Source organism: Saccopteryx leptura, chromosome 3 (assembly GCF_036850995.1).
Source record: "Saccopteryx leptura isolate mSacLep1 chromosome 3, mSacLep1_pri_phased_curated, whole genome shotgun sequence".
Taxonomy (NCBI): domain Eukaryota; kingdom Metazoa; phylum Chordata; class Mammalia; order Chiroptera; family Emballonuridae; genus Saccopteryx; species Saccopteryx leptura.
The window spans coordinates 97,059,427-97,078,178 of NC_089505.1; the positions used below are offsets into that span (position 1 = coordinate 97,059,427).

At 52.7% G+C, this 18,752-nt stretch overlaps 2 protein-coding genes across 3 annotated transcripts in view; one reads left to right on the forward strand and one right to left on the reverse strand.

The window, feature by feature from the left end:
• PLA2G5 (phospholipase A2 group V) overlaps positions 1-18,752 on the forward strand; it is a 315,873-nt gene that overhangs the window by 72,178 nt on the left and 224,943 nt on the right. The gene's annotated exons all lie outside the window — the stretch shown is intronic.
• The window catches only part of TMCO4 (transmembrane and coiled-coil domains 4), an 86,177-nt gene that overhangs the window by 30,623 nt on the left and 36,802 nt on the right, over positions 1-18,752 (reverse strand). For both annotated transcript variants that reach the window (XM_066375262.1, XM_066375263.1), the window contains exons 6-11: positions 14,981-15,078; positions 14,591-14,734; positions 13,266-13,385; positions 11,290-11,454; positions 9,971-10,107; positions 8,601-8,685 (exon numbers count right to left, since the gene is read on the reverse strand). In XM_066375262.1, coding sequence (XP_066231359.1) covers positions 8,601-8,685; positions 9,971-10,107; positions 11,290-11,454; positions 13,266-13,385; positions 14,591-14,734; positions 14,981-15,078 — 749 coding nt within the window. The remainder of the gene's footprint in view (positions 1-8,600; positions 8,686-9,970; positions 10,108-11,289; positions 11,455-13,265; positions 13,386-14,590; positions 14,735-14,980; positions 15,079-18,752) is intronic.

Below are 18,752 nucleotides of genomic sequence, written 5' to 3' on the forward strand. Positions count from 1 at the left end.
AGGGCGTGGGGAGGGGAGGCTGGCAGAAGGACTGTGGGTGCTAGGAGGCTCGGTGGGGTTTATTACTACATTTCATCACCAGGTCTCACGGGCATCTGGAAAACAATTAGTGGATTCAAATGAGTTAGAGTAATTCCTCTTTTACATCCTCTAACTCAGATAATGAGGGTTTTCTGCAATTAGGAGAGGGTCTCCTCCGTGTACAGATTAACTGGGTATTAAACCAGCAGGTCAGCCTGAAACCAGCCTGCTGAGCTGGGATGAATTAGATGCAAAACAGAGGCTTAGGGCAAAGGGTGAATAATTCATTCACAATCTGGGCCAGCTGGAGGCTTGAAGATGCCTCATTGGTTACAGGAGGCTAGGACCTGGGAGGGGGCTGGTGAGGAAGAGGACGAAGGTGGCTGCAGGGACAGGAAGGAACAGGAACTGCAGACCCCAATCCCAGGAGAGGGGGTAGTCTTCCCTCAACTTGGTCCATGGCTCACATCACCTGTGTGTGGGATGCTCTAACACCAGTGCCAGCTCCCTTTTATAAAGCGTAAGATAGTTCCCAGGATAATATAAATGCTCAATAAGAATCACTGGGCTCGCCTGACCAAGTGGTGGCGCAGTGCATAGAGCATTGGACTGGGATGCAGAGGACCCAGGTTTGAAACCTAGGTTGCCAACTTGAGTGCTACCTCACCAGTTTGAGCACAGGGTCACTAGCTTGAGCATGGGATCATATACATGACCCATGGTCACTGGCTTAAGCCCAAAGGTCACTGGCTTGAGCAAGGGGTCACTTGCTCTGCTGTAGCTTCCCAGTCAAGGCACATATGAGAAAGCAGTCACTGAACAACAAAGGTGCTGCCACGAAGAATTGATGCTTCTCATCTCTCTCTCTTCCTCTTTGTCCCTATCTGTCCTTCTCCTCCTCCTCCTCTCTCTCTCTCTGTTACACACACACAAAAAGAACCACAGAGGTCTTATTATTTGCTGGCAGGTATTGTGTTTAATCCTCACAACAATGTCTATATCGACATATTTACCGTTTTGCACGTGCGACCTGGAGTTCAGGGAGGTGGGGTGACTTGCCTGGTGGTGAATTATCTATTCAAACCAGATACCCTAACTCCAGAGCCTGCTCACCTGCAGCACCTAAGCTGGTAGCTTCTTGGTGGGAAAGAGCCATGTGACCCTGTCGCCTAGTAACCACGGGGACCTGCATCTTGCTGTGTTCTTCCAGCTGTGCCTGGCCCCTCTGTTGAGCAGATGGGGACCAGATGATAAGTTGTAAAGCCCTGGTGGCCAGAGGCTGGCTGGATTTCTGGAATGGGGACGTGGGGAACAGCAGAAAAACGAGGGCCATGTTGGAGGGTGCACGTGTAAACATGCATGTGTGTGGGCGTATTTATGTGAGTATGTGTATGTCCGTGTTTTTATCCGTTTTACTTTGCAGGGTGGTTTAAAGAGGGTGAGTGAGAAAGGCTCTATTCCCAAGGGCAGTTGGGGGGTCATGCAGGCGTCCAGCTCTCGGGACTCAGACCTCTCAGATCCCCTCTGCAGGTCACTGTGTTTGTTTTCAACTTCCCCTTCCTCTGAGCCATGAGGAGGTCCCTAACTCACTCTCTGGAAAGACAAGGGAAGCTGGGGATGGAAACAACTCTTAGGTTTAGCACCAGAGGGCTCTCCCTACCCCCTGGAGTGGCCGAAAAGGACAGCAGGGTGGATGAGAGGAGCCTTCAGTCCCAGAAAGAAAGTGGGGCCATGTCTCCATTGATGTGAAAAGCAGCTGCTCACATTTAGAATAGGCCATGCGAGGTGAGAGACAGACCCCTTTTCAGAAGAATGTGCTTGACCAAGGTCAGGGCAAAGGGGAACCAAAGTCTTCTCTCACCTCCTGTCCAGACACCGGGGGTGGGGGTGGGATGTTATTAAGGGAGCGGGGGGGGGGGACTGGGCTGGTCAGGAATGAAGACTCGTGCTCAGTCTTCTGGCTGTGAGTTCTTTGGACGGTGACTGGAGGGGAGAAAACAGGCTGCACTTTCAGCCATTGGGCTTCTGGTCAGATTCCTGCCAGATTCTTGCTATTTGGAAAGTTTCCCATCCGAGTTTCCTCTGTTTCTTCTTTTAAAATGTAGAGGTTTTGCCTGACCTGTGGTGGCGCAGTGGATAAAGCATCGACCTGGAAATGCTGAGGTCGCCGGTTCGAAACCCTGGGCTTGCCTGGTCAAGGCACATATGGGAGTTGATGCTTCCAGCTCCTCCCCCCTTCTCTCTCTCTGTCTCTCTCTCTCCCTCTCTCTCCTCTCTAAAAATGAATAAAGAAAAAAAGAAAAAAAAAGATTTAAAATGTAGAGGTTTTCCAGGTAAAATGTGGATGACCTATGATGATGGCAATATAAAAAGGACTCTCCTTGTCTCAAACGCTGATGAGCACCTGTGCCATGTGCTGGGGACACGCAAAGCTGAGCCTGACATCGTTCTTCCCCATCATGTGTCCACCTGTCTGTGCCGGACACAGTGACAGGATACAGAGAGAGAAGCAGGTCCCCTGCCCGGCCACCCCACCGTACCCGTGCTGTGGTTCCTGGCCAGGGCTTTGCATCAGAATTGCTCAAGGGAGCTGTTTCCAAGATGGGGTGCCTGACCCCCTCTGTGTAGGGCCCTGGCATATATATATTTTGGGAAAAGAAGTGTCCAGGTAGTTCTGACGTGAACTCCTAGGAAACAATCACTAGCTGACCAGAAGGCCAGATGAATGATCAGGTGGTTGTAACAGCAAGACCAGTGTCGGGAAGAATGGAAGTGACGGTCTAGCGTTGGGGTCAAGATCACACAGTCCCCAGCCAGACTGCCTGCTCTGCCACCTGCTAGCCCCATGATTTGGGAAAGTTACCTAAGCTCTGTTATTTCAGTTTACCCATCTGTAAAATGGGCATGATACTAGTATCAACCTCATAGAGTTGTTGGGAGGATTATCAGACAATCTGCGTGAAGAGCTTGGCCCTGTGCCCGGCATGTGGAAATGTAGAGCTGGGCTGTCACTACTGCTACGATATATTATCACAATAATGTTATTATAGTTCTATAACATATGATGCTATAATACTATTATTATTGGAATATATTATTATTAATAGCCCATTACTGGAATCTAGTATTATTATTACTGGAGGAAAAGCTTCCAGACAAAGTAAGACCTGAAAAGTGAGTAGGAGTAACTTGGAAAAGATGGAGAGAGAGACGTGGCTGGTTTGGAAGCTGAGCTTGGTCTGCTGGAGCCCAGTGTGAGGTGGGGGGCGGTGCAGAGGGCAGCTCAGGAGCGGGCCTGCATATCCTGCTGAGAAGTCTGCACTTGACCTAGAGAATAGTGGGGGTGTTGGAGGCCCCTGGAGTCGGGGCCGGCAGTGTGTATCTCAGTGTGTGTGTGTGTGTGTGTGTGTGTGTGTGTGTGTGAGTGTGCACATGTGGGTGAACTATAGGCTGTCCGGGGCTGACCTCCCTCCAGCTCTTCCATCCACAGGACCCACCCAACTGACTCCTGCATTCAGGGACCATAGTTGTCTAACCAGTCAGACTCCTTAGCCAGGCATTTGAGACCTTGTGCCACACTCTGTCTTAACCTTTCCCACCATTGCTCGGTCCCCTTCCATAGGCTACAGAAACACTAAACTTACTGTTCCTGGACACCTGGACAAGCCTGCCTTGCCCCTGCTGACCCCTCAGAATGCCCTTCTCTTTAGCTCCCCTGGACCACCAGCGGCCCATCTGTGAAGTAGAGCCCGTGGTTAGGAGTGAGGGCTCTGAGCCGGATGCCTTGGGGTCGGGTCCTGGCTCTGGCACTCAGGACTTGCGTGGCTTACACCCCCCCCCCCAGGCCACTGCTTTCTCCTCTGTAAAGCTGGGGGGGGGGATACCTCCTACCAGTACCCTCTAGTGATCCCGCACGAAAGTGCTTTGTATGCGCCTGGCACACGGAGAATCTGAACCTGGCTCGTGAGTGCATCAGCACACGTTTGATTCCTTCACCCCAAGTCAAGTTTCTCCATCTTCCTGAGCACTCAAAATGTATTGGGCACCAGGGACGTGGTGGCGCACAGGCAGGTCCTCTCGACATGGAATTTGCACAGGGGCCAGCACAGGGGCTGGAAAGTGGACACCAAATGACAAGCTCCTCTATCGACATGATGCTCACCATGGTACCCTGCGCATAGCAGGTCCTCGGATAGGAGTTTAGAGGAAGAAGCATTTACCGAGTGTGCCCAAACCGGGGCAGGTACTTTCATATTCATCTCACTTCAGTCTCCTGGTGAGCTTTTGGGGTAAGTGTTCAGATGAGGACACTGAAGCTCAGAGAGATTAAGCGACCTTCCCAAGGCCCCTCTGCTCGTCAGTGACAAAGTCAGGACCCAAATCTAGGTCTGCCTAATACGAAAGCCCCAGTTCTTACTGGTGGTCCTCGGAGATCCCAGGGAGGGAGCGGCGGCCAGGAAAGAGGCAGGCAGGCAGGCAGCCGCTTTGGGAACCATCCCCCACAAGGCTGAGGTACAGGGACACATCACTGACTCACTAGCCAGCCCTGCCACCCTGAGGCCCCCCCCCCCCAGTTTCCAGCCTCACATTCCAGAAGCAGCCGATGGGCGAGCTCACTTCCTATCACCACAGCCAAATGGAAATGGCAATTCATTCAATTTGATCGGTAGGGGAACCAAAGACTTGGCTTGTATTAACAATCTGAAGTTGCCCTGGCCGGTTGGCACAGTGGTAGAGCGTTGGCCTGGCATGCAAGAGTCCCGGGTTCGATTCCTGGCCAGGGCACACAGGAGAAGTGCCCATCTGCTTCTCCACTCCTCCCCCTCTCCTTCCTCTCTGTCTCTCTCTTCCCTTCCCGCAGCCAAGGCTCCAGTGGAGCAAACTTGGCTTGGGCGCTGAGGATGGCTCCATGGCCTCTACCTCAGGTGCTAGAATGGCCCGGGTTGCAACAGAGCAATGCCTCAGGTGGGCAGAGCACCGCCCCCTGGTGGGCATGCCGGGTGGATCCCGGTCGGGTGCATGCGGGAGTCTAACTGCCTCCCCGTTTCCAACTTCAGAAAAATACAACAACAAAAAAAAATAATAATCTGAAGTTAACATGTAATTTATGCTAATTGCAGCCAGAGTTATGCCTTTTTCCTCTAACCTGAGAACCAGTCCTCTTAGTAAGATCACATCACTCTCTGTCATGAGGAGCCCGGCAGATGGTCTGCTGCATGGGTTGGGGGGAAAGATGTCTAGGAAAGGAGCAAAATGATGACAGCACAGAGAATGACAGCTTTTCAAGAGCACCCCCATGGTGGGGAGCAGCTTTAGAGAGGAAGGGGAGTCTGCAGCCAGCCCCTGGGCCCGCAGGGACCTCAACCTGATGGTTGTCAGAGGATGTGTTGACCAGGACCCAGCACTGGGTTGGCTGCCTGACCTCCACACTCTCTGCCCTTTGTCACTGCCCAAAGGTGACATTAATCTCTAGTTGCAAATGGAGAGATGGATGTCCGAGGAGGCTGAGTCCTTGCCTAACCCAGGCTGCCCAGCCGAGCAGAGGCAGGACTCAGAACCAGGTCTCAGCGGACTGCAGAGCCCACGCTTTCCTTTCTGCCAGCCAGCGTGAGGGTCTGGGTTGCTGTTGGCGTCTGGATTACTGCCTGGCAACTATGCACTCCCTTCCTGCCCCGCCCCGCCCCGCCCCGCCCCGCCCCGCTGTGGGCGGAGTGCACTGCTCGGCTAGCCAATGGAGGGCTGGGCCAGCCAACGGAGGGCTTGGCTCTCACTTGCTTGGGCAAGCAGAACATGTGAAAGATTAAAAAATTGCCAAACATTCTTGGCTCCTTCTCCCACCCAGGAGAGGAATCTATTCCCCGCTTTGTCCCGTGAGGAGAGTTCCAGCTCTGACTGCAACCTCATGAGTGAGGCGAGGAGAGGAACTGCCTAGTCGTTTACAGAATTGTGACAAATAGTCAATTATTGCTGTTATAAGCCACTATGTTTTGATAGGTTGTTTGCAGTCATAAATACCTGATACAGAATGTTAGTAAATAAGACACGAGCAGAGGTCTCAAATGCGCATTTGTGGTTCAGCTTGGCTCTGGCACTCTCGTGATGGATCAGAAGGGCGTGCTCTGGTGGCCGCTGCCCAGTCAACCTCACCGAGACAAATACACGTGGAGCAGAGTTGAGCCCAGCCTGCTGTCCGGGGCCAAACCTATGTAATTTATAGCTGGGAACAGAGGCTATTCTAGAGCAACTGACCCACAGACCACCTATAGACCCTGGGCATGAAAATATTTGGAGTTGTAACCCTCTGAGTTTGGAGGTGGTTTGTTATGCGGCATCATGGCAGTGATAGCTGACTGATACACCCATTCTGCCTCTCTATCATCCACACATTTTTATAGTAAAGAGTGTGTTCTGTGTGAGAGATTGTCCCTTATTTCCCCCGACTCTGACAGTGTAGTCATCATTTGCACAATGCTGCAGGAACACAGGATGTGGCATTATGTGGTAGGGGTCAATGGAGCTGCTGCTGCTCAGCAAAGCCATTTACTAAAGGGGATGAGGCGCTGAGGATGGGGAGATGTGGTGGGTATCCTGGGGGTCCCTCCCAGCAGGTCATAGTGTTCCAGCTGGATTATCTGTGGCACGTAGAGCAGGAAAGGCAGCTAAGGGACCCCTTTTTGACTTGCTCTGTCTCTGCCGACGCTGGGGAGGGGGACACATGTGTACAGAAGGGAAGGCACAATGCCCTGCACAGTAGGCATGGAAGCTCACCTTTACTGGAGCTCCAGAGGCAGCCCTGCCTCCTCAGTGTTTTTTACCTGACCTCTGACCCCAGGCTGAGTGTTTCTGGTGTAAACAGCTTGGACCTGGCTCCCCAGACAGTCTGCATGGTGGTCCCAGGTTACCCAAAGGTTCTGGAGACAGGACACAGGTGTCACCCCACTGCTTACTGATGTGAACAAACCAGATGAAAAGGAGGCTGTGAAAGCTACATGAGACTTCAGGGTCCTTCAAAATGGCACAGAGGAGATAGTGAGGTCCCTTGCAGGGCTCCCACACGGGGGCTAGGCCTGTCCATAGTGAATGCTGAGGATGGCACATCCACCTTGCCTTTGCAACCAAGAAAATAGCTCCAATCCTCAGTCCATTTTAGCAAAAAAAGAAGGAACAGGAATGAATCACGCTTCCAAGCACCAGGGTCTCCCCTGTGCCTGCTGGTGACGCCAACACCGAAAATAATGACAGTCATCACGTTTCCCCAGGAGGTCCAGTCAATGACAACATCCCCACCCCTTCTGGCTTGCCAGCAACTGGTCAGCAGTCAGATCACAAACTGGGGCTGACCAAGGACAGTGGCCCGGGGCCATGGTCAGGGGTAGCCTTAGGTGGGTGGCCACTCTGAAGAGCAGTTGCTGCAAACTGATGTCCTTGAGCTGAGTCTGGTCAATGAAGAGTTTGACAATTTGCAAAAATACTATACATGGGGCTCCTCGCTTGCTCCTCAAAGCAGGCGTGGGGTGGGAATTATTAACCCACTTTTGGAAGTGGGAAAGCTGAGGCCCAGAGAGGCGTTCAAAGGAACCCCGAGTGAGAATGCTGGCTGTAACTCCAGCCCATCTGCTCTCAGGGCAAGGACTCTGTCTCAGTCCCTTCTCCCGCCTTCAGGGTCCCGCAGCTGCTAGGCTTCAGTGGGAGAGAGGTTAGTCTGGGTCACACAAACAGGGGGCCGCTCCCAGTGCCCCGAGCCCCGCACCTCAGTCCCCCAACACCCTCCTACGGCAGCCACTGCTGACGGGTCTGTCCCTACTCGGCATTCTGTCCTGGAGACCTCACCCACGTGAGGGCCAGAGCAGTGACATTCAAGCTTTCCACGGCCTTGGCACAGAAAGTGGGCCATTGACAGGCATGACATGCTCCCAAAGGTGTCTGTGGCAGTTGCACAGTGCCACCCTCCCCTTAAAAAAAGACATGTCCACCTGGAAGCTGTGAATGAACCCTTATTTGGAAAAGGTGTCTTTGCAGATATTATTAAATAGATGCAAATATAATTAGTTAAGGATCCCGAGATGAGATCATCCTGGATTTGGTGGGCCCTAAATCCAACAACACTGTCCTTGGAAGAGAAGACAGAGAGGAGGCGATGTGGCCAGGGGGCGAAGATTGGAGTGATGCATCCTTGAGCCTGGGGATGCCAAGGAGCTTCCAGCGGCTGCCAGAGGCTGGAAGAGGAAGGGCAGGCCCTCCCCGAGAGTCCTCAGAGGGGACCTGGCTGTGCCGCCACCTCAATTTTGAACGTTTTGTCCCACACCTTTCCTCCCATTCAAGAACACGCGTCGGAACACCAAGGCCAATGTCATTATTATAGGACTGTCTCACATCCGCTCTAATTTACGTACAGAAAAATAAACAATTTTCCAAGTGACTTCACAATTTTGTTCATGTTCGAACTATTTAAAACTGTGAACTATTGTATCGAAAAGCTCAGACCACATTCACGCGGCTCAGGACGTCTGCTCCCGAACCCCTGGACGAGGGGACGACCTTGGAAAGGGTTTGCACCCATGACAATAAGCCAGACTCACCTTTCTCCTGAGCCATCTCTTGCAGGCAGAAGTAGATGACTCTGGCTCCCAGGCTGAAGCCAATCAAAGTGACAGGTCGCCGGCCCTGGGGGAGTAAGGACACTGGTGTCTGGGAGGGGACACCACCCTTGCACGCTCCTCAGTGCCTTGGGCATGAGTGATGCCTGTGCTGTTCCTGGCCCCGAGCTCTGCCGTCTCAATCAGGAGAGTGGGCCCTCATTTCGGTGGAAGCGCACCTGACACTGGAGTTGGCTGCCCCCGCCCGAGGCTGACAGGCAGCCTCTGGCCGGGGGAATTCCCTTTCAGCTCAAACGGCTATCCAGCTGCCGTCTCTTCTGCTCTGAGAGGCTGGGCTCGCCTACCTCGTGGCAGGTGGCTGCAGTGAACTGGGGCCCTGCTGGAGTGGGCTGAGGAGGTGGAAGGGACCCCCAGGAGCGCTGGGGAAAAAGGCAAAGAGTGACCCGCAGGGACAGCTGTTCTGTTTCTAGATAGGCAGGTGGGACAGGAAATAGTGACCTTATGTTCTAAGAGTAGGTAGTGAGTTAGACGTAAAGAGGCACGTTCTGGCTAAAGAACTTGTGGAAAAGCCCACTCGTAAGAAAAGGTTATCTGGGGTATTTGGGTACAAGTTTGGCTTGGAAGGAGAGCAGGGGAGCACATGAGCTCCAAAGGTCCAGTCTGGTCCCACCAGTCTATTTCTTTCTCTTGTTTTTGCACCAATACATGTATCCACCTTTCCCTCCCCCACCTCCATTTCCGACCATAGAAAACCACTAAATAGTGCTCCAACTCTGCGGGAGCCTGTAGCAAGGGCTGCTATTGATCTCCCAACACCCATGTACCCACCCACGTCCTTGGCATAGAGCTCCTGAATTTTCCTGGCCCCCAGCCGAAGACTGAGTTTCTCTAACGCCCCTGTAGCCAGGGGCGACCACAGGCTGAATCCTGGCCAGTGACATGACGGGAAGCAACAGGTGTGACTTCCAGGCATGCCCCTCACTCCACTTTCTGGTCTGGAACATGGACGGAACCCGGACCACGTTACACAATATTTTGACCACTGACGTACGCTCAGAGGGTAGCTCTACCCTTCTAGGAAGAAACACCTGGCCTCGTTCATACCTGCCGGCGCCTCTGTTATTCAGTCCTCACCTCGCTGCCTGCTTGAGATGCACAGTCTATTTATCATTCTCACAGGCCCATGCTAGGGTACTTTTGTGACTTGACATGGAGGGGCAGCGAGGACCACCCATTTATTCCCTGGAAGCCGCTGGGTGACCTCCACGTAGGCATCGTTAGGGCTGACATCTGTGCCCAGGTCAGCCCCCTCATTCCCCTCTGGGCCCCCAGCCACAGCCGTTCCCAGGTACCTGCTGCCGGGAGAGCAGGATGTGGGCCAGGTGCTTGCCGACCTCTGCTGAGCGATGGAGACACACGCCCCAAGGGTTGTCGATGACACTGGCGACACTGAGGAGTGAGGCCGGCCAGGTCAGGGCAGCCACAAGACCTGGGGAGGGGAAAGGCCAGTGATGAAGGCAGTGGGGGTCCTTGCAGGGAAGTGGTTGCTGGCTAATGGACGCCCGAGTGAGCGCATGCGGAGTCTCTAACTTGGAACCTGTAAGTCCTCCAAGTATTGTCAAACTGCTAAATAGCAAAGAAGGAAATTGAAGCTCATATATTTCTTACACATGGACTAGGTCCCTTCTGTTCAGGCATCTGTCATGTGTGGGGTTCCAAAGAGGGCCCCGATTTGTCACTCCACTTGGTACCCTCCCACTCAGCCTCATCACTCTGCAGTGTCCCCTCCCCTGCCCTGCCCATGCACGGTGGCCACAGCCATGTGACCTGCTTTGGCCAATCAGATGTAACTAAAGAAGACTTGAAATGGACTTCTGAGGGGAGGCTAGCCTCCCATAGGCTGCCACTGGCGTGGGCTAGTCTGCTGATCGCTGGAGGGGCAGGAGACAAACACAGCAGAGCCAAAGTGCCCTAGTTGCCCGACAAGGCTAGCCTCGATCCGTGGACAGTCCACTGATCTGCAGGTGCATGAGCAGGCCCAGCAAAGGTCAGCTGAATAAAGCCTCACGACTCCTGAGCTATTACGATAAATGGTTGTTATATTTTAAGTCACTGAATTTTCAGGTGCATTTTTTTTTGTAGTGTGTGTGTATGTGTGAGAGAGAGAGAGAGAGGGAGAGAGAAAGACAGGAAGGGAGAGAGAAGAGAAGTATCAATTCATAGTTGTGTCACCTTAGTTGTTCATAGATTGCTTTCTCATACATGCCTTGACTGGGGGCCTCAAGCTGAGCCAGTGACCCCTTGGGTTTCAAGCCAGTGACCTTTGGGCTCAATCTGGCAAACCTGTGCCCTCAGTGCTTTGAACCTGGGTCCTCAGTGTCCCAGGTGACACTCTATCCACTGCACCACCAGTGGTCAGGCATGGGGTGGCTTCTTATGCAGCAATAACGAACTGATACATTACATGATAATGTGATTGTCTGTTTACCTGTCTCCTCCCCACAAGGACCGTCCCCTTCTCACAGACAAGAATACAGTCTTAACTTCTCCATGTTCCTAGGGCCCAGCACAGTGCTTGGCTCACTGGGGAGCTCAGGCACACAAAGGTACGGTACCCGCGTGGGGTGGGAGCAGTGGGCATGCTGCTGGCAGTGGGGACAGGAAGACTTACCAGACAACACGGTGTACTTGAGGGCCTCCTGGGCCACCATGTTTGCAAGGCCACTGAGGATGGTCTCCAAGGCGTTGCCAAGCTCCATCAGGTACTTGGCCTCCCAGGCTAGACAGTACTGCTCGCGGCTGCGTGCCAGGGCCGCCCACGGAGCGCCGAAGGTGCCTGGGGAGGACACAGATAGGTGGTCTCTCCTGTCTGAGCTAGAGGATGCCCCACCCCAGTTCCCCAGATGGGGGACCACTCACCCTCAGGGGGAGAGAAGAGGCCTACCCTGCCAGGGAGTGGCAGCTGATAGTGGAGCAGATGGAGCGCCTAGATGGAGCATGGTGCCACCCTACGAATCAGCAGGCGGGGGTTCGAGTCCCAGCCCCTGCATTCATTAATAGATGGGTGATCCTGGCACATCACTGTACCTCCCTGAGCCTCACTTTGCTTGTCTGTGAAGTGGGGAGATGAATATTTATCTCCCTTCATGGAATAGTTGTAAGAATATGGTATTTGAACTACTACGTGGTAAAGTGGTATTTTTCTGTCACCCTGCAATAATTCTGGCATTGAGCTGCTGAGGACGTACAATAGGAACACGCAATGGGATGAGCAGCTGGCCCTGTGCGTCAGCCTTGTCTCATTCAACAACTGCTGCCTGGGAAAGTCTGGGAGTCTGGGGCAGAGGCGCTGGAGCCCAGCTCTGCTGTGATCTCGCCAGGTCTCCCACTTTTCTGAGCCTCAACTTTTTCACTTGGGGTCTAAAAACGGAAGGATGACGACAGCATCACTGTAGTGACCAAAGTCAAGCAGGAAAGTACAACCATGACTGTCTGCCTCCCTCTCCCTCCCTCCTGGCTCACTCTCTGCCCTAAAGAGAGTGTCACCTCTCCAGGTGACACTCCAGGTGACTCTCAGGCCCTCTGTGACCTGGCTTTCTCTCTTGCTTTCTTCTATGTCCTTTAGAAGAGCCGTGGCTTCCACCCTCAGATCCCAGAGACCTGACCCAGGAGGCTCTGAGCATGTGTGTCTGGTTGTGTGCTCTGGATTCCCTGGCCCACCCTGACCTCCCTCTGAATGTAAACTGTTTGCTGAGCCTCACACAGGGCACTTGCACGTGTGAGCCAGGCCGTGAGCAGACCATGGTGTTAGTTCTCAATGCCACCCTGGTGGAAAACACAAATGCCAGTTAGAAACTAGGGGCCCTCTATATGTTACCTTGTTTAATTTAATCTTTGTTAGTACCTTGAAAGGCAGGAATGATTTGTTCTACTTTACAAATGAAACAGCTGAGGCTCAGAGAGGCCAAGTAATTTCCTTGAGGTCACACAGCCAAGGCATACTGATCTCTTACTTCGTGCTTAAGTCCTTTGCTGTCTTCCACTTGCTCTCAGGATAAATTCAAATTCCTTGCCTCACGTGATCCTGTGTGATCTGACTTGGCAGGCCCACACTTCTACCTCCTAGCCCCCTGCCCCAGTATCCTATGCTCCTTTTGGTTCTTTTGCACCACTGGGCCTTTGTACATGCTGCTCCTTTGCTTGGTCTATACTTCTTGCTTCTTCTTTAGCCAGCTAATTCCCAGCCAGTCTGTAGCTGCATGTCATTTCCTCCAGAAACCTTTCCCTCATTCTGCAGAAATACTCTGTGCTTCCGCTACTGTGCCATCCATAAAGCTTCCCTGTAACTACTTGCTTAATGGTCTGTTTTCTGCCTCAGACCAGGTGTTGCATGGGAGCAAGATGGGTGGCTGGGTGGGTGGATAGTTGGATGAATGGATGATGGATGGATAGATAGATAGGACATGGATATGGGATGAAGTCTTCTCACTTCTCTAAGCCTCAGTTTCCTTCTCTGCAATATAGGGCTATCCCACCCTTTAAAGACACACAGGCAAGAGGTGGGGCCAGGGTCGAGCACACAGAAGCAGGCCCAGCTCAGCTAACATCCCCACCCCACATTCTTGTCCACTCCACCCTGGTCCTCACGGTATTTGCCGGCCGCCAGCCACCCGGTGATGGCAATGGTGATGTGCAGCTGCCTGCCTTCTGTCAGAGGCAGGAATGTGAACTCTTCGATGGCCCCAACACGCTTCTTCATCTTGTATCCTACAGTCGCAGACATAAAAGTGAGAATGGAGGTGATTGGGGACCCTGGGAAACATTAGTCAGAGTGGCTCTCTGTGCTCATAACTCACAGAGCGAGCACCGACAGTGTGCCCTGTCCTTGGACAGATGTCCATTTTTTTACCTCATTAGGGTATTGCTATTATTGTTTACAATTATAGATGAGGGTAAGAGGATTCCAAAGGCTGGCCGTCCTAAGAGCGGCAGGCTGGGGTTGGAACTCAGAGCCCAGGCTCATAACCACCATTCTGTCTGAACTCAGTCAGTTCTATGTCATTTTTCCCATCCACACATTTTAGGGGTACAACACACTCCTTTCAGTAAAAGTGGATCGAACTGACCAAGATTCTCAAAGCAGGAAACGACACCCCACTTGAGGAGTGGAACAGGAATCTGTGTGGGGCTGGGGGGCTGCTGACACATAGGATTTGGGAAAACTCCCCCAGAGGATGCTGGTAAATGAAGGGTAGCCATGTGCTTTCTTTTTTTTTTTTTGTATTTTTCTGAAGCTGGAAACGGGGAGAGACAGTCAGACAGACTCCCACATGCGCCCGACCGGGATCCACCCGGCACGCCCACCAGGGGCGACGCTCTGCCCACCAGGGGGCGATGCTCTGCTCCTCCGGGGCATCGCTCTGTTGCGACCAGAGCCACTCTAGCGCCTGGGGCAGAGGCCAAGGAGCCATCCCCAGGGCCCGGGCCATCTTTGCTCCAATGGAGCCTTGGCTGCGGGAGGGGAAGAGAGAGACAGAGAGGAGGGGGGGGTGGAGAAGCAAATGGGTGCCTCTCCTGTGTGCCCTGGCCGGGAATCAAACCCGGGTCCCCCGCACGCCAGGCCGACACTCTACCGCTGAGCCAACCGGCCAGGGCCGCCATGTGCTTTCTTACACAAGGAAGCTCAAGTGTCTCTGAGGAGGCTTGTCTGGAAACTTCCTAAATGGTGACAGGCAGGTCTAATAGTCCCTTCTCAGGCAGTTTCTCACACTCAGCTCTTACACTGACCCATGGCAAGTTATCACCCAGTTCTCTGTGAAGCCTGCTGCAGGTTCTGGCAGGGCCAGGACCCAGCATGAGAAAAGGCATGTGCTCCTCCTCTACCTCTTGGGAAACCATCACTGGGAAAAACCTGGGCGTGTCATCTAGGAGCTGGGCCACCCTGGCTGAAAAGCTCTCATTGCAAACCTTACCCGTTAGGCCAGCTCCAGCTGCACCGAACAGAGAGGTCAAGACAGCTATGCCGGCCACCGAGCCCAGAGCCGCTGCTCCAGCACTGCCAATGATTGTCGCGGCCCCAGCAGCGACAAGAGGGGCAGCTAGACCCCCGGTCACACCTGCAAGGAAAGCAGGTAAAGGTGGGAGTGAGGATGTGCCTGCTGGTTCTTCCCCCATCCGCTGCCCACTGCCTCCATGGAGGCTGCTAACAACACTAGCGAACACATCGCCGACGGAGCACCTACTATGTGCCCAGGGGCACCTTCCAGCCCATCTCCTGCCCTCTCCACTCCCAGCCTGGCATCATCCCTCCCTTTGCACTGCACTGACCCATGTGCCACCATCTCACCTTGCGCCCGCCTTACCGATCACTGTCCCGCCTCCAACAGTCGCCAGGCCTATCAGGAGATAGCGCTTCCATTTCCTCCGGTTTTCTTTCTTCTTCCTGGAGGCCTCGGCCGTTCTGGGGGAGAAGAGGTGGGTCGTTAGGGTCGGCTGTGCCTGGGATCCCTTGAGACCTCCCTGCCTCACCACCCCCCAAACTGGGATCAATGCTGGGTGCTGCTCTGTCACTCAGAGCAAGGTACCAAAATTGCCCTGGGCCCATTGATGCTTTTAAAAAGCTGAAAACATTCTAAAACCCAGCTAGGGAATCCCAGAGTGTGAGATGTGCTACTTACCCAAAGAATCCGTCCTAACAGGGTTGCAATTTGAATGGCGAAGAGACAAAAAGATAATAATAATAGTAAAGAAGCACAAAAATATCTTTCAACAGATGGACTCAGACGAGTACCAAATAGAAACCCAGACTCCGTCACCTCCCTCCTTCCTGCTCTTCCCCTCAACATCTGAGCTCGCCTCCCTCTTGGATATTTGTGAGCCAGTTTCCTTCTGAATAACCCTTTCAAAGATGGGTTAGAGAAGTCTCTGCCCTAGAAACCTTGGCCTTCGGGGCAATAGCTAGAATCAGTCAGACTTAAGATGTAGAAGCTACAACATGTAGCAGAAGTGAAGCATTTCGAGTGAATCGGCGTCAGGTGAGTCCTGAGAAGAATGACTGTGAGTGCTTAGGAGTGTCAGCCGCTAAGCCCCATCTTTCTGCCGGACACCTGGTGCTCAGCACTTTGGGACAATAAGGAGCAGGACCCAGGGCAGGTCGGGGAGGTCATTACGAGCGTGAACTCTGAACTGAAGTTGGAGTATGGACAACTCAATGCGTAGAGTGATAGCAGATGATGGTGATGATAAAAAAAGAAATGGTTAATATTTATTGAGGAATTCCTGCATGCCAACTACCATGCTGTCTATTCCCTGTGGTTTATCTTATCCTAGATGCACTGTTATTATTGTCCTCATGTGACAAAGTAAGGGCTGACAGCACCCACCTCCCGAGGGCCTGTGGGGATCGATGAAGAGAAAGTCTGTCATGCATATGGCACAATGGCACACTGTGGGTAGTGACAGGCGGTGGTGGCTCCTTGCATCTTCCCGAGATGGGGTTAATAACGTCTACCTCTTAAGGTAGTTGGTTTGTAAAGATTAAGTAATTCCTTCTTCATCCATTCAATCGATACACTTTGAGAATGGATGACGTGCCCTCCTGGGTGCCACGTGTCGGTGGGCAACACGGGGCAGCACCTGTCTCCTTCCCATCTCCTTCCTCACAAACCACATGGGATGGTGAGAATCAGCCTGTGCTCTCGTAATCAAAAAAGACATGGGATCTGAGTTGGGCATGCGGGGATCTGCTATGCTTTCTGGTGTCTGCCAGTTCACCTCAGACAGCTCTATGCTCAGCAGCCCCTGGGTGTGCCGCTCAGACACTTCCAATGGGGAAGCTGAGACCAAGGCTAATCTCCGCGCACACCCCAGGGGCGGGTTTTCAGCAGACCTGGGGGACGGGGCTGAGCCGCACACATCTAGCAAACTGGAAGGCGGAGGGCGAGGAAGTGCCTGGGTTCTGAGGTGGGGACTCACACCCCATAAGCGCAGGCTCGACCTTCCTCTGCGGTGCTGCTTATGGTACCGCCATATACTGGATTCTCAGTTAGCCCTCCCCGCCCTGGTCCTCCCGACGGATGATTACACATCCCTACCCTGCTGAATGGAATGGCCCATGACCCGCGTTAGGTGGAAAGGATGTGTGTCACTTCCAGTGAAATCTGTCATTGTTGGTACAGGGGACTGATAAGTCTCCTTCTGCTCTGAGACCAGCAATGTAACCAGGTAGAGGTCACCTGTCAGCCTGGGACACAGGCCCAAGACAGGCTAGACAAAAGCCACAGCCAATCTGCAGTGGACAGGTCATATGAACAAGAAAGGCACCTGTGTGGTGTATGTCGCTGAGATTTGGAAGTCATTTGTTACTGCAGCAAAAGACCATTCTTCCTCATGGCTAGAGCCATATGCTAACTTGGTGACTCCGCATACATTACTGGTCCTGCCTGAGTTTCCTCACCCAGCAAGTGGGAATAATAAGGGTCCTTGATTCCCAGGGGCATTGTGAGAGTTATATGCAATGATCCACACACAACAGTGGCATATCCTAATCTGTCTGATATGTTTGTTGCTATTATCATTGCTTTCATTATTATAATAATTTCCTCCTAAACACAGGAGATATACTTTGGCCCTTAATTGCCAGCACTACTCAGTGTAAACAGGAAGGTTGTAAATTAGTTGCTTTTGGCAGAGTTCAAGGCCTGAGAAAAAAAGTCAAGAGGAGGCTGAGTGTAATGCCGGTGGCCGAGGCCAGGCAGGTCCACATTGGATTCGGGCAGATAGTAGAGAAACTGCGTAGCCAGAAAGCATAGGGCCATTCCATTTAATAAAGTCTCACAATGGCGGACAAGCACACAGGCAGGGGAAACCGCCTCTCAGGCAAACAAACAGCAAAATGGCCCCTCCCAGTGGCGGGCAGACAACCCGTGCATCCACAATCCAATCTCTCTCGAGCGCACGCACCCATAGCCTTATATAGGCTATGCACACGTGCGTCTGCCATGTGCTCAGGCACTAATCAGGCAAAGGGCTTGCACCTGGTAACCCCACGAGCAAGCCTAACACAGCTGAGGATGTCCAAGGGGACATGCAAAGGGACCTACCTCTAAGGGGGACAAGCAGCTGGCCCTGTGCATCAGCCTCGCCTCATTCAACAAACGCTGCCTGGGCAAGTCTGGGAGTCTGGGGCAGAGGCATTGGAGCCCAGCTCTGCCGTGATCTTGCCGGCTCAACCATTTTCTGAGCCTCAGTTTTCTCACTTGGGGGACTGTATATGGAAGGATGATGACAGCCCCACCATAGTGACCAAGGTCAAGCAGGAGGTATAGTCGCTACTGTCGGCCTCCCTCTTCTCTCCCCCCTGCCCCTCCCTCTCCCCAGAGAATAGGGTCATTCTCCAGCACGACATCAGGCTTTCCATGACTTGCTTGCCTCCTTCACAGACTCACTACTCACTGCTTAAAAAAAAAAAAAATTTTAATTTAAGTATATTTGGTATACGGTCTCATACTGGTTATGTTAGTTTTAGGTGTACCGTCTAGTGATTTGACATTTTTATAGCTTCTAACATGGTCACCCTACTAATTCCAGTACTCATCTGTCACTGTGCAAACTCATCACAATATTACTGACTGTGTCCCCTTCTCCTTCTCACCTGCCCCCGCCCCACCCTCCCTTCTGGTAGCCTCCCTTTGGTCTCTGTTTCAGCGCTGTCTTGTTGCTCATCGCTTCTTAACTTACCCTTTGCCCTTCGGGAACACTGAACCCTCACAGGCACACTGCCTGTGCCTCAGTACCTGTGTGCCTGCTGGCCTTCTCACCTTCCTTTGTCTGGCACGACATTACTCATCATTCAAGAGTCACCTCCTCCAGGAAGCCTGCCCAAGCCCCAAGGTGACTTAACTGCGGCCCTCTAACCCTCCAGATGGTATTAGCCATCTGGAATTCTAGACCATTGATTTTCAAAGGTTGGGCTTTAGATCAACTGCATCAGAATCCCCAAAGGGTAGCTGTTAAAAGCACAGCTTCTTAGGCCAGAAGCTCTGGGCGTGAGGGTGAGGAAACTACTAGCAAGCTCTCCAGGGACCTGCTGCATCTCAGGTTGGAGAACAGCAGGGCCAAACCTTTAGGGCACAG